This window comes from Pollachius pollachius, assembly GCF_949987615.1.
Source record: "Pollachius pollachius genome assembly, chromosome: 1".
Classification (NCBI taxonomy): domain Eukaryota; kingdom Metazoa; phylum Chordata; class Actinopteri; order Gadiformes; family Gadidae; genus Pollachius; species Pollachius pollachius.
Genome location: NC_136934.1, coordinates 20,548,849 through 20,563,355, shown reverse-complemented (window position 1 = coordinate 20,563,355; position 14,507 = coordinate 20,548,849). Strand labels below are relative to the sequence as shown.

At 51.6% G+C, this 14,507-nt stretch overlaps 1 protein-coding gene across 1 annotated transcript in view; it reads right to left on the bottom strand.

Moving 5' to 3' along the window:
• Positions 1–14,507, bottom strand: part of dtx1 (deltex 1, E3 ubiquitin ligase) — a 42,104-nt gene that overhangs the window by 13,962 nt on the left and 13,635 nt on the right. The window contains exons 4-5 of the mRNA XM_079754506.1: positions 803–1,384; positions 532–715 (exon numbers count right to left, since the gene is read on the bottom strand). Of these exons, the coding sequence (XP_079610632.1) occupies positions 532–715; positions 803–1,384 (766 nt within the window). The remainder of the gene's footprint in view (positions 1–531; positions 716–802; positions 1,385–14,507) is intronic.

The following is a 14,507-nucleotide window of genomic DNA, read 5'->3' as shown; positions in this document are numbered from 1 at the left end:
GAGAAAAGTTCTGCTTCTGAATGAAGCAAATCCAAACGTGGACTTGGCTCAACATGACCCAGCGTTTAGAGCTGGAAATGAAATCCCGTCGCTAATGAATTGGTTCGAAATAATAAATTAAATAAATGTGAACGGCACCAGAGAGCAGGAGAAGAGCTGCACTGCTTCACGGGTATTGGGGTCAACATAAGCCTGTTATCAAGGAGAAGGGTGGAAGTTCCCGAGCAGTGGATCATGCGTAGGGGACAGTGGCCGGGACTAGCCAGGCTGAAAGCTCTTAATGCAGAGAATACGTTGATCATCGCAGTAAAGAGACGTGAATAAGCGCTCAGCGGAGACAAAGAAGGAAAACACAAAAAGACAAAATGGAAAGAGGGAAACAAAGACCGAGGACGAAATAGGCCAGACATATTGAGAGCGAGGCTTAGTTGAGCGAGGGGAGAAGACCTGGGAATCGGCTCTTTCTCACAGTCGCCCAACGAGTGCTAAAGAGCTATTTCAGACTAGAATCCCTGTGTAACCCCGTGTTACCCTGGTGGGATGGCTCCTCTGGCGGCCCCCCCGGGGACCCGCTGGGTGCCCGGGCGGTTCAGGTTGTTCTGCCCGTTGACCGTCAGGGCGTGGTGTCCGTGGGCGGGGGTGAGCCCAGGCATCACAGGGTTGCACGGGAAATTCGCCCGCGACAGGGTGGACTGCGCCTGCTCTGCTTTGGAACGGCCACCTCCTCCACCTCCTCCTCCTCCTCCACCTCCTCCTCCACCTCCTCCTCCTCCACCTCCTCCTCCACCTCCTCCTCCTCCACCTCCTCCTCCCATGCTGATGTTAACGTTGTTGCAGTTCAAGCCGCCGGACGGCGACCACAGCGAGGTCCCGGCGAAGGTGTTGCTCTGCCGCACCGTCGTCAGGGCAAGGCCGCCGGCCGCCGGCCCCCCGGCATTGCCCGCCGGCCCCCCGCCGGCCCCGCGCAGCTTGCGGCGCTGCGAGGCCAGGATGGCGTTGGAGGCGACCCGGGTGCTGTTGACCAGGATGCACTGCTGGCAGGAGCAGGGCTGGCCCGAGCTGGCGCCCACGGGCCAGGACTGGGACTTGGGGATGGAGCCCATGATAAGCGGGTGGGCCAGGTCCATGCGCCGCCGCAGCCGCCGCTCGCGCTGGCTCTGGCGGTTGGTCTGCACCATGCTGCTGAAGTCGATGAGGTAGCCGAAGCCCAGCGAGGTCAGGTCCAGCCAGGGGTGCTGCTTCTCGTAGGCGTTCTGGATGGTCACGCAGATCTCCATGTCGTACGGCGTCCAGGACCCGCTGTCGTTCTCCCACTCCCACACCACGCCCTTGCCCGGCGCCGACGACGGCTCATAGAAGTTCCTCTGCACCGGACGCATGGTGCCTGGGGGAGGGTGGTGGGGGAGAGAGGGAGAGAGGGAGAGAGGGAGGGAGAGAGGGATGGAGGGAGAGAGGGAGAAGGACATGTCAGTGTCACGTATCTGGATGCTGTTTCTGGGCTGCGGTCGTGACTCGATTCAACTCCCATGCTGCTGTCATCGCAGGCCCCTACCCTTCATCTCTCTCAACCAATCAGGACCTCATGCAGGTACAATCGCGGGGCACGATGCAGTGTGTGCATCATCTTCTCTCATTCATGCTTGTCGCCATGCTCGTCTGTTTTCATTGAGACTCGTTGCAGCCCTCCTCCAACTCCTTGATCCGGGACTAAGCTCCATCTGTCTACGGAGAAAGAGATGGTGTCCTTCAGGGCCACCCCACCCTCAGTGTCTAGACACCATCAAAGGGGTATCGTCTCCCGGTATACCTCATGGATCCATCGTCCCGATGAGGAATGATCTGATGGTGTCTAATCTCCAAATGTGTTGTAAATAAATGTAGTGGATCATTTTTAATACAGATCTATCCTGATGGAACCGCAGTCGGAGGATATCAGAACAGTCTCATCACCCCCCCTCCCCCCGTCTCCATGTCAGCCAGGGACCTCCAGGCTCTGCCTCCCTCTCCTTGCCTGCTCCCTCCTCCCCCACCTCATTCAGCGGTGGGGGAGGAAGGCTTGGGGAATGTGATAGAGGTTATATGGGGGGCGCGCGAGCATGTGCACGACGCCGATGGGTAAAATAAAGAAAATGGTCTACATGCACCTGGTGAACCCCCCCAACCCCTCTTGATTGAAACCCACCATTGTTGGCATCAGAGCCCCAACTGCAGCAGCAGCAGCCTGACCTTAGAGGGCTGCTGCAGTCCTCAAGAAGCTCCTTTATTCTTGGAAGTGTTGGACGACTCCCTCCCAGTAGCACAAATACACAAACACAAACAACCACACAGAGTAGCACAAACACACACACACACACACACACACGTATGCACACACATACAAAGATGCCTGCACACAAGCAGGCTATGGACCGACGTATACCCAAAACCACATACAAACACACACACACACACGTTTTCTTGTAGATTTGCATTCAGCAAAACGTTGAACTTCGATGGTGTGCAGACGAAAACATTGACTCCCCCTGAAGTAGACGGCAGACAGTGTTTATGTGGGTTGATGAAAGGCCCCATCTGGCGCGTTCTTGTTTAAAGTTCTGCAGGTAACCAGTGTGCAGACTCAGTCTGTACTCAGAGCGTGTTCAGAGGCACGCTGCCAACCCTCAGCAGGTACTCATCATCAGTGACCGGGAGCCGTCAGAGACCATCTGGCCTCATCTTTAGGATGTTGCTGGGTCACTGATATGTTAGACTCAAAGGTTACAGGGACTACAAACTAGTGGAATCTGTGATAATAACCAGAAAATGACATTGAGGATCACTTGTGTTGTTGACGATATAAAATATACTATATTCTCTATAGTAAAATACACAACTATAATAAAAAAGAATGATCCGAATCTTTTACCTTTTTCATTTGAGTAGTTTTAAGAAATTTCGAAGAAAATGAAGGTAACACACTGGCGGCGGGTATTTCAGCTGGTCAGGGTGGACAAAGAAGATCCCTCGCTACAGGCTACAGTCACCTGACCTGTAGCTCTAGTTAGCGCAGTTGCGGGGTGCTTGGTACGTATCAAAGCGCTCACAGCTGCCTCATCTCCCCCGGTTGCCTCCTGTTGGGAGGCAGGCTAGGTGCCGTGTTTCTTATTTGGAGGCTAATTGTTGGTTGTGAACCAGAGTGTCAGGGGAGTCCAGCTCAGCGAGTGCGGTGGAAACGTTTCAAGTACAAGTGTGGTACAGTAAGTTCAGCAGACGCAATTGGTCTCTGAGGGCTTTTGGATCCTCCTCTTGTTTGAACTGTATTCTGTACCATTCCACCAGGGGCCAACGTGTATCCAAATAAAAGATGATATGAGCACTTCAAAGGTAAATATAAGTGTACTATGAGGGCAACATTGTTTGATTGGTTGAGATTTTTACACAAAAAAAAGAATGCAACATGTACAGACGAAAGGTTCACAACATAAGAACCAAAAGTAATGCTAAATCTTTATAAACCAAAGCAAAGGCTACATCCTTTCAGCACACTCACTGTCCTCCACTGTGATCTACTGCTACGTGTGTGTTTCTGTGTGTGTGTTCCTGCATGCCTGAGTGTGTTTTTGTGTGTGTGTGTCTGTGAGAGTGTATATTGGCTCCTGTGAAATGTCGCTAGGCCCGCTATGTTTTAATCGACTCTGTACTTCCTGTCAGGAAACTAAGCGGGTGTCCATTTCCTGTTCACCTCATGCAACAACATTTACGGCTCCCCCCAAACCCTCGTCTTTCCCTCCATCGTGTCATCCAGCTGTCCTTGCCTTGACTGCGGTGCGGTGGCCTGCAGGTTTGCAGGCTGAGTGTGATGCATGGTGGTGCCGGGGGGCGACAGCGGGGGCCCAAGCCCCAGACGACACACAGGAGGCCGGCCCAGACCCGGCACAGCTCTGCCTGGTTCAATCTCATCGGTATTGGGGACTGTGTCTGTCTCTCTCTCTCCCACTCCCTCACTTCCTCACCCTCTCTCTGACACACTGTTTCCTCTGGACTTGAGCAAAAGGTTAATGGCGGAGCATGCACCACATGATGCTGTGACTTCCTGCTCTGGGCCTGGGAGAAAGCCCTGGAAAAGGGATGTCAGGCAGATGAGCTCTTTTAAGTGCACAGCTATGACCGTTGCGAAGCAACTAATCATCCAAAGTGTAAAAAGGTATAGTTTTTTTTATTTCAACAACGCAAAAATGTAACATACTGATCCGTCCGTCTTACATTTCCACTGCTGCAGATATGACTACTAGCATAACAAGCAATAGCACATTAGTTCCTTAAAGGACATGACCATTCCTAAGGAGATGTGGTTAACACTGTAGTCAACGTTTAGATGCTGGATCGGCGTCGTCAGGGAGAAAAGAGTAAGAGAGAGAAGATGTGGTGTCAAGTCCAGGATGTTATGACGACTCTGTTGCATAGTCAGTAATAGTGTATTGACACATACATGACACATACAGTCACAATAGTGTACAATGACACAAACCCAGATCTTCTTATAAACAGATCCAGCGGCTAAATGTTTTTTTAGGAGGGAATCACTGTGGAGCCAATGCTGATGAAAACAGCCAAGCAGAAATGAATGGCTGGACTTTCTGAAACCAATGAAATGTCCACAAGCAATCGTCAGGCAGAATGAAAAACAAAACACCTGAGAAAGTGACAAACAAAACAATTCATGATAGTGGTTGAATGTGCTTTCATAAATAACATAATAATGGGAGGCTTAGGCTGATTGAGGGAGGCTGAGAGAGGAAGGCTTAGGCAGAGAGAGGGAGGCTTAGGCAGAGAGAGAGAGGCTGAGAGAGAGAGGCTAAGAGAGGGAGGCTTAGGCAGAGAGAGAGAGGCTGAGAGAGAGAGGCAGAGAGAGGGAGGCTTAGGCAGAGAGAGAGAGGCAGAGAGAGGGAGGCATAGGCAGAGAGAGAGAGGCTGAGAGAGTGAGGCTGTGGCTGAGAGCATAAGGCTGCGGCTGAGGGCGTGTGTCACACGCCAGAAGTGTGAGAGTTGGCCACCCTGATTTAAACACGTCTTTGATTGACAGACGGCAAAAATAACCTATTATACCTGTAAAATAATACCTGTGACCACTGTAAAATATTATCAGTTAAATTTGTTCTGAGCCGGGGATAGTTTATATCATATTATATTACTTGAATTAATATTAAAATGATAATAACTAATCAAGTAACCCTTTATTTTCAATCATTTGTTGAGTATATCTTAGGGCTGTTTCAAGTTGTGCCAGAGTACAATTCCCTCTCCGCTCCCCTGCCAATCAATTTTCACGGTAGTAATGTTCCCTCATACCCGAGTTCACCTGCGTGTCTCCACCCTCCGATGCAGGAGGTGGCGCTGTGAACCAGGTTGGTTTGCCAACTTCGGCACTATGTTTGACTCCTACCTGCCTCTGCCAGCCTACTGTTATCGGTATGTCCGAGACGATGTCAGGAACGACCCTCTTGTGTTTTCTTTCAATATTCGCTCGGTATCTCACTATGGGACACGCCCCTCGCGCTTGTCCCCCAGAAGCAATTTTACATTACGCCAGTCGTGACTGGCCAACAGATGTGATGTCTGCCTGCAGGGGAGGGACTCCCTCCTACTACATAAGTCCCGTCGTCACGTCATCTCTTCAGTCTTTAACCTCTTCTCGCTCCTAGAAGCAACTCTCGGACAGAAGTTGTGGACGGCTTAGCATACTGTTCCCAGAGCGAGCTAACCCCTCGGTCACCGAACGCTAGCCTACATCGCTGCAACTGACCTCTGTGAGGCAAAACAAAGCTAGACTGTCACCAAACAGTAGCTGCTACTATCCGTACTAGCTGCTAGTACCCACACTAGCTGCAATCCAAGATGTCGGGAGCGGATAGCCACACCGCCTGCATTCGCTGCCTTGGGCTGGAACATGCCAAGGCTGCCCTTGCATTCCCGACCACCTGCGAGCATTGCGCGCGGTTTACTAATAAAACCCGCAAACGCCGGCTGAATAAGCAGGCGAAGCTCTTCGCAGAAGATCCGGTAATGGGGGTAACCGACCCACCACTACCGGAGCTAGCGGGAGGTTCCCTGGGGCTCGCCGCCCCCATGGGCGCCAGCTGGGGATCGGAGGTGGACCTCACCGACGCTTCCCACCCGCTGGAGTTGACTCAACCCGACGCTATCGAGGCTAGCCTGCTGGCAGGGCCTGACGAGGCCGAGGGCGGTTACTCCGAGTCGGGGGAGGAATCTATTAGCCTCGGCTCTGACGAGGATGATGATTCTTTTTCCCCCCGCACCGCGTCGCCTATGGTGGTCGGCGGCGCGTGCACCAGCTCCCTGAACCCGGCCGTCAGCATGGACCTCCACGAGGCCTGCAAGAGGGCGGTTGCGAGGCTGAACATCGAGTGGCCTGAGCCCCCGGTGGAGACCGCCACATCTCGCTACGAGGGCAAGCGACTCCCAAAGGCGAAGACCTCGACCAGCCTGCTACTTCCGGCCTTTCCCGAGTGCCTGGATGAAGCGACTCGGTCTTGGAGCAAGCCTCTCTCAGCCAAGATCCCTGTCCAGGGTGGATAAGGGTTGGATTGGGCCGGTATGGAGGAAAAGGGGTTCTCCCACCTGCCTCCGGTTGAACCACTGCTGGCGTCGCACCTCCACCCCACGCAGAAGTCCGCCATGACTTCGGCGAGCCCTACACTGCCGTCCAGAGCCGACTCCTTCCAGTCTTAATGACCGAGAAGGGCTACAAGGCGATGGCCACGACGGTGAGGGCCCTCAACGCATCGTCGTTGCTGCTGGCCTACCAGGCTGAGCTGGAGGTCGACATGTCATCGTCACCAACCCCAGCCCTCTGGGATGAATTGTGCGTGGTGACGGACCTGTGCCTACGCCTTCACAGGAGCGCTGTCCAAGCGTCCGGAAGGGCCATGGCGCTGATGGTCGCGCAGGAGAGAGCAAGGTGGCTGAACCTGTCCAGTCTCTCTCAGCGGGAAAAAACCCAACTCCTCGACGTGCCTGTGGACCCGAAGGGCCTGTTTGGCCCAGCGTATGACGTCATGCTAAAACGCTGGGAGGAGAAAAAGAGGGAGGGTGAGGCGCTGCGTCTGTGTCTTCCCAGAAGAGCGCCTTTCCCCGCCAACGCACCCGGCCAGGTGTTCACCCAGCCCCGCGCTCCTCCGCCGGCTTACCGCATCCAGAAGCGTCAGCCCCACTCAACCCACGGTGCCGGCCGGGGCCAGAACAAGCCGCCGGAGCACAGTGGCGCGTGGGCGAGGAAACCACCCGCGCCCGGGGCGGCGCCAGGGGCGGCGCCAGGTGGCCGTGCGGCCCCTTCGGCTACTCAGGGAGCCGTGAAGAAACGGCGCGCTACCTGCGGCGCTGTGGCCAGGGGGGTATGGCGGGCCCGGCCAGACGCCGTCGCCTGCCCCCCTAGATGTTCTGTTCCAAACCCGGTTCCAGAAAGGGTTACAGAGGGCGTGTTCCAAGCCCTGCAAAAGGCGTGCAGAAGGCCGTTCAGCCTTCACAGTTCACGGCGCGAAGGAGAGGAGGGTCGGACCTGCGGAGAGCTCGGTGGAGCGGCAGCAGTGTCTCGCAGACGCATGCGTATGTATAAGCACACGCCAGTGCCCAACATCACACATGTGTCCCCCTTCCCCAAATCATTGTTCATTAAAAATGAAAAAAATGATAAACATAAAAAAGGAACAGAATGTAATAAAACGGTGCCTGGTGGGCACAAGCGCCGGTGCGCAGCCCACCATGCCCGTTCTGCCCGGCACGACAGCGGGACCAGCGACGCTGGGGCCGCTGTCTGGTCGGGCTCAACAGTGGCGTGCATGTGGTGCGTCAGATTGGGTTATAAAAACTGTAACCACCGGCTACAGGCTCCACTTTGCGTCCACTCCTCCCTGTTTCAACGGGATACTGCAGTCGCAGGCCCGTGGAGAGAAAGCTCGTGTTTTACAGGAGGAAATCACCTCTCTAAAAAACAAACGGGCTATTCAGATCGTGCCACCGGAGAAAAACCAAAGCGGTTTTTACTCGAGGTACTTTCTAGTCCCAAAGAAGGGAGGGGACCTCCGGCCGATATTAGATTTACGCGCTCTCAACAGATACATGAGACAGTACAGTTTCAGGATGCTGACACACGCCGCTCTCATATGCTTCGTGCGCCCGGGAGGCTGGTTCACGAGCATAGATCTGAGGGACGCTTATTTCCATATCCCCATTTATCCTCCTCACAGGAAATATCTCAGGTTCGCCTTCCAGGACGTAACATACGAGTATTTGGTTCTCCCGTTCGGCCTTTCGTTAAGTCCACGGGTGTTTGTGAAGTGCACGGAGGCTGCTATCGCGCCCCTCCGGTTGAAGGGAATGCGTTTAGCAACGTACATAGACGACTGGCTTCTAGCCACACAGTCATCCCAGGAGGCTCAGGCGCAAACCAGCGTGCTCATATCGCACCTAATGTCCCTGGGTTTCACAATAAACGTGAAAAAGAGTGTTTTGGTCCCCACTCAAAGCATAACGTTCATAGGCCTGTGCCTCAATTCAGTGACGTTCAAAGCACGTCTATCCGCGGAGAGAGTGGAAGCCTTTCAGGCTTGTCTGGCACTTTTTCGCAGGGGGACGATGTTGAAGTTCAGAACGTGCCTCAGACTTTTGGGTCTGATGGCGTCGGCGCTGGTAGTAGTCCCACTTGAGTAGTCCCACATCGCCCAGTTTTGATCTCCATGGCGTGCGTCTTGGCGCTGCGCCCTTGGGGACGCGCGTCCTTTCTGACTACAGGCGTTACCATGGGAACTATCCTGGCAAGGAAGGTACTTTCGACGGATGCCTCCCGGGCGGGCTGGGGAGCTGTCTACGAGGGCAGAACAGTGAATGGCACGTGGAGCTCACATATGCAGTTTGTTCACATAAACTGCCTGGAGCTTCAGGCGGTGTCACTGGCGCTGGAACATTTTCTTCCCTTTCTGAGAGGGCAACATGTTCTAGTCAGGACGGACAACACCACGGTGGTGGCGTATATAAACCGTCAGGGGGGGCTACGCTCCCCTCAAATGCACACGTTGGCACACAGACTGACCATGTGGGGCGACGCCCACCTGTCGTCGCTGAGAGCAACGCACGTACCGGGCGCGCGGAACTGGGGAGCAGATTTGATGTCCAGGGGCGACCCTCGCTACAAGGACTGGAAACTCCACAACGTGGTCGTGAACCAGATATGGGAGGGATACGGTCGAGCAGGGGTCGATCTCTTTGCATCAGAGGAGAACACTCAGTGCCCTCTGTTCTATTCCCTGACCGGTCGGAGCGCCCCGATGGGGCTGGATGCTTTGGCATACGAGTGGCCTCGCGTCCTCCTGTACGCTTTTCCCCCATTAGAACTGATCATTCCTACTCTCGCCAGAGTGCGAGAGAAGGGTCATGCGCTGATCCTTATAGCCCCCCGTTGGCCGGGAAAATATTGGTTGGCGGAAATAGTCCAGTTGCTGTGCAGCCAGCCTTGGCCTCTGCCTTTACGCAGGGATCTCCTGACGCAAGCGCATGGGGAAATCTTCCATCCTCATCCGGAACGCATGGCTCTGTGGGCCTGGCCCGTGAAAGGATGAACCTAACGACGGATGGACTCCCTTGGAATGTCATTACGACTATCCAGGGCGCCAGGGCTTCCTCTACGCGTTACGCATATGACGGAAAATGGCGTGCGTTCGAGGAGTGGTGCGCGAAAGCTGGGGAAATAGCTTTCCAGAGTCCCGTGCCTGTTATTCTGACATTTCTACAGGACTTGCTGGATAAAGGCAGGGCTTTCTCCACGGTCAAAGTGTACTTAGCCGCAATATCGGCTTGTCACATAGGTTTTGGGGACAGAACGGCAGGTCAGCACCCGATCGTTTGCCGGTTTATGAAAGGTGCACCCCGTCTTCGGCCGGTGTCGCGGAGCTTGGCTGCTCCGTGGGATTTATCTACGGTGCTTGATGCACTGTCACGCCCACCGTTTGAGCCCTTACAACAGGTAGAGCTTAAGACGCTCTCATTTAAAACGGCTTTGTTGCTCGCGTTGGCCTCGGCTAAGCGCACGAGTGAAATCCATGCGCTGTCGGTTAGTCCGACATGTATGCAGTTTTTGAGGGGGAACTCAAAGGTTCTATTAAAGCCAAATCCTGCGTTTGTTCCCAAGGTATTTGACTCGGCGGTGTCATACCGCCCTATTGAGCTGTTGGCTTTCCATTCTCCTCCTTTCTCCTCCCAGGAGCAGGAGCGGCTGAATGCGCTCTGCCCGGTGCGGGCTTTACGCGTCTATGTTGATAGGACGGCTGGATTCAGGAAATCGGAGCAGCTGTTTGTATCATGTGCTACGTCACACCTGGGGAAGCCTCTCTCGAAGCAGCGTTTATCACACTGGATCGTAGAGGCTATAGCCATGGCTTATAATAGCATGGGTTTGGAACCCCTTATCGGCCTGCGCGCACATTCGACTCGCGGCATGTCCGCATCCTGGGCACTGTTTCAGGGGGTCTCAGTGGAAGAGATATGTGCGGCTGCCAGCTGGGCGACGCCTCACACTTTCGCTAGATTCTACAGGTTGGATGTTACTGCGCCTAATCTGTCTCACACAGTCTTGAGCGTTGGATCAGTGAACATGCCTGTTTGATAGGTTTGCACTGGTACTTCTTTGGCAATACGGGAGTTACTATATCCAATAGTGAGATACCGAGCGAATATTGAAAGAAAACTTAAGGTTAAGAAATTAACCAAGGTTTTCTGATATATGAGTGAGGTATCTCACCAGACCACCCTCCTTGCCCGGAGCGAGGAAGAGGTGTTTTTGCCTATAGACTGAAGAGATGACGTGACGACGGGACTTATGTAGTAGGAGGGAGTCCCTCCCCTGCAGGCAGACGTCACATCTGTTGGCCAGTCACGACTGGCGTAATGTAAAATTGCTTCTGGGGGACAAGCGCGAGGGGCGTGTCCCATAGTGAGATACCTCACTCATATATCAGAAAACCTTGGTTAATTTCTTAACCTTAAGTTCTTGCAGGTCACCAATTAAATAACAGTACACTGCCATGTTTCAGAAACAGTTCGTAGCATGAATCTGTGCAGGCTCAGTTTCTACTGCTGTTACACAACTAAAAATCGTAAGATTTAAGAACTCAACCTTAAAACGATGTTCTTATTTCAAGATATTTTATAGATGATGAAATTTTTTATCAATTTCACAAAAGTTCATCTGCAACCAGCCATCATCCAACGAGAGCAGTTAGCGTGTCTCGGTTAGATCAACCCCTCCTTTTCCCCGGGGGAAGACTTTCAAGAGAGCACGTCCCCGCAGCGACTTCAACTAACACACTCTCCCCCACGATACCGACCAAGTTCAAATCCTTACAAGGGCGATAATCAAATAATAAATCAATAATGTGCAAGATAATGAAAGGATACTCAAGGGAGACGTTATTTCTCTGGCCAACATGGAGACAGTTTCGAGAGAGAGGATGATGCGTGTATTTTTCCAGACCCGTCCTTTACCCTGTGGGTGTCATCACAACCCTCGCTCTCTTATCTCCTTGTCACGTCATCCCCCTCCCTGCCTCTTCACTGCCTCCTACTCCCCACTTCCCCTTCACACTCCACCCCCCACCCCCCCTTACCACAGACGGATGCTTTACCCCGGGCTGCTAGCCAAGGCTGTCTTCAGTTCCTTTTATATTGAACAGCGAATATTTGCAACATATAATTGCAATGAATAACAGCAATTATTTGTTGCAATTATACATTAATAAAATAATTGCAAATCATGGAGCTCAATGAGTCTGTACACTTACAAAGTGATTTAAGTATTGCAAAAAAGCAACATTCATTTAATTTACATCAAGATAAATTATTTACGCTCTAGCCAGCGGATAACTCAGTTAAACCAATAACAATCTGGTATCTTTGTCATGGTCACCATGGTTAAAGAGTATGTTGTAGGACATGGCGGAAGTAACAGCCTGTTTATGTTTCTCAATGCAGTCTCTTACTGATGCCATAGTTGTAAACTACTTTTATAAACCTATAATTATCGCTAGCTGTTATATGATCACATAATTTATGTATTGATTATTCACCTAGATAGCAATCGACCCTACAAGCCATGGTTTACTTGCACTGCGGTACGTGAGTATAGGTTGCTTTTGATAAAATGAAGGTATGCAGTTGCGGTTTCGTTTTGGATACAAACTTCTCCAAAAGAGTGATGCCATCTTTTAGTAATCGAACAGGGAAACTACCTCAAAAACGAATGGTTCCAAAACATGAATGTATTACAGAATGCACACCCACTAATCATAATTCACTTCATCCACAAACTGCCATTTGCTCTTCTGTTTAACACTAGGATTAAAAAGTTAAATTCCTCTAAATACACAGAATATTCTGGTGAAAGGACGGAGCTAAGAAATTCTTCAAAAGGCTAGGTTGTATAGTCTATCTGTCATTTTTCACGGGTGCGATTCTTTTTAGAGATTCCCGCATATTCGTGTGGCGGCTGACGTAATCAGTTTTGAAGCGACAATTTTGTCTGAGTTTTTTATCTCATCTTTTATTCACTACGCGGCTGGTGTAAAATTACCTTTAACCCAGCGAAAAAACAGGTTAATTAGCGATTTGTGTTACTCGCGCAAACCTCAAGCGTTGGTGGTTAACCAACCTCAAAACGATGGGTTACCTTGCGTCAACGCCAAAGCAAGACAAAAGATTAGCTTCACCTTAAGTGTGAACGCACCTTCAAAGGCAGCCATCGCCCACATTTCCCACCCTGTCACTCAGAACCACCACGACTAGCGACGGCCCCCACTCCCCCCACCCATCCACTGATCCGAGGGCTGGATCTGGCATCGTTAGAAGGAGAGGTCACATGTCCTCGTGGCTCCAGCTCTCTCATGGGGGCACGTGGAGGTTGGAGGTAGGGGGGATCCAGACCTCTTACATGCCCTGGTAATTGACAATCTCGGGGCCACGAGAGCAGATTAAAACGCAGCGCTGGCGTGCTTACTGGAGGAGCAGAAAGGTCCGTGGCAGGGCGCTCACTCTCCCGGCCGTTCTGCGTCCTGGTATTGGTATTTAAAGCCTTTTAATAATGTGCTCTGTTGTCACGGCGAGCCGCAATGTCAGAGAAGTAGGACCGGTCAGGAACTGTCAGGACCGGTCAGAACCTGAGATTATCAGCAGGAAGGCCTTGTCTGTTGTTACCAAGGAATGCATTTTTAAGAAGACTGCTACAGCACAACCGAGATGTTATATTTTTTTTATACATGTCATCAATGTCTCTTATCATGGATGCCAAGTATTAATGTACGCCATGTATTAACGCAAAAAATATTGGTATTTTCAGCTAGGCAAGGCAATTTTGCTCAAAAGCTTTATAAGCTTTCTTCAAAGTCCTTAGCATAAAAAGTAATTTCCTAGCCTAGTGAGGCAAATTAAAGATAGCAGTACAATTAAAGGGTAAGCGGTTTGAGATGACCCATATGCCATCTTAAAATGATGGCGGGCTAAGGATCTTGTATGAAATATGTCCCTCAAGCCAAAGTCAGCATCATAATCATAATTTTTGCATTGGATCAACTTTAGCATCCGACAAAGTGTGTAAGCAGCCGTTTTCTTCCACCAATCTCAACGTTCAAGGCCTCGTTCATGCTGCTCATTAGCTTTTGATTTTAGAGAAAATCCTTTTGAGCCCTTGGCTACAAAACATGACTGCGTGTGTTAATTATTATCCACGCATGAATAGGTATCCTCAGATCTCTGTAACACTAATCCTCCTCCTCAAACGAACGCAGTGAACGCCGTGAATATCATAACAGAAACAACCGCACGAGGTGGTTAAATAACAGAATTGTATTTGATGTTCTTCACAAAGAGCACAGCTCTCTAGAATGAGCAGATTGTTACTGAATACTAATGTCAATAAATAATAATCATATCAAAGCGGTGGAGGAAACATCTGTTCCCATATAACTGCAGACTCGTCAGTGAGATCAGAGCGTTGTGTAACAGCCAGGAGAAGGTGTGGGGGTGACTGGTCCATCCCGACTGCCCCTTGGCCTCCCACAACAAGCACACCCTGCTCGGATCATGAAAGGGGGGCCTACCGCAGCCCACTGCTACATCAAAGACAAAGGATCTTTGCAGATCTGTGGGCACATTATCTGCTCCTTAGCATCCAGCGGGAGATCACAGGGCAGAATAACTGAAGGTGACAGCGTGACATTAAGCTAGCTTTAACTGTATTACGGCATAGAATATCCCCTGCTCTCTTCCCCATCTTCCTTTCACAGAGTCCCCTCAGGGGGGATCCCTCCTGGACTGAGGTGATCTTCAGTCTCCTGAGTGAGCCTCAGCGCTGAGCAGACCCTCGTCCTTGAAGGACTCTCTCCCCCCCCCCTCCATCTCACCCGGCAGAGATGATGGATGAACAGAAGATCGAAAGAAATGAAGGGGTGGAGAGGTGGAGGGGGCTG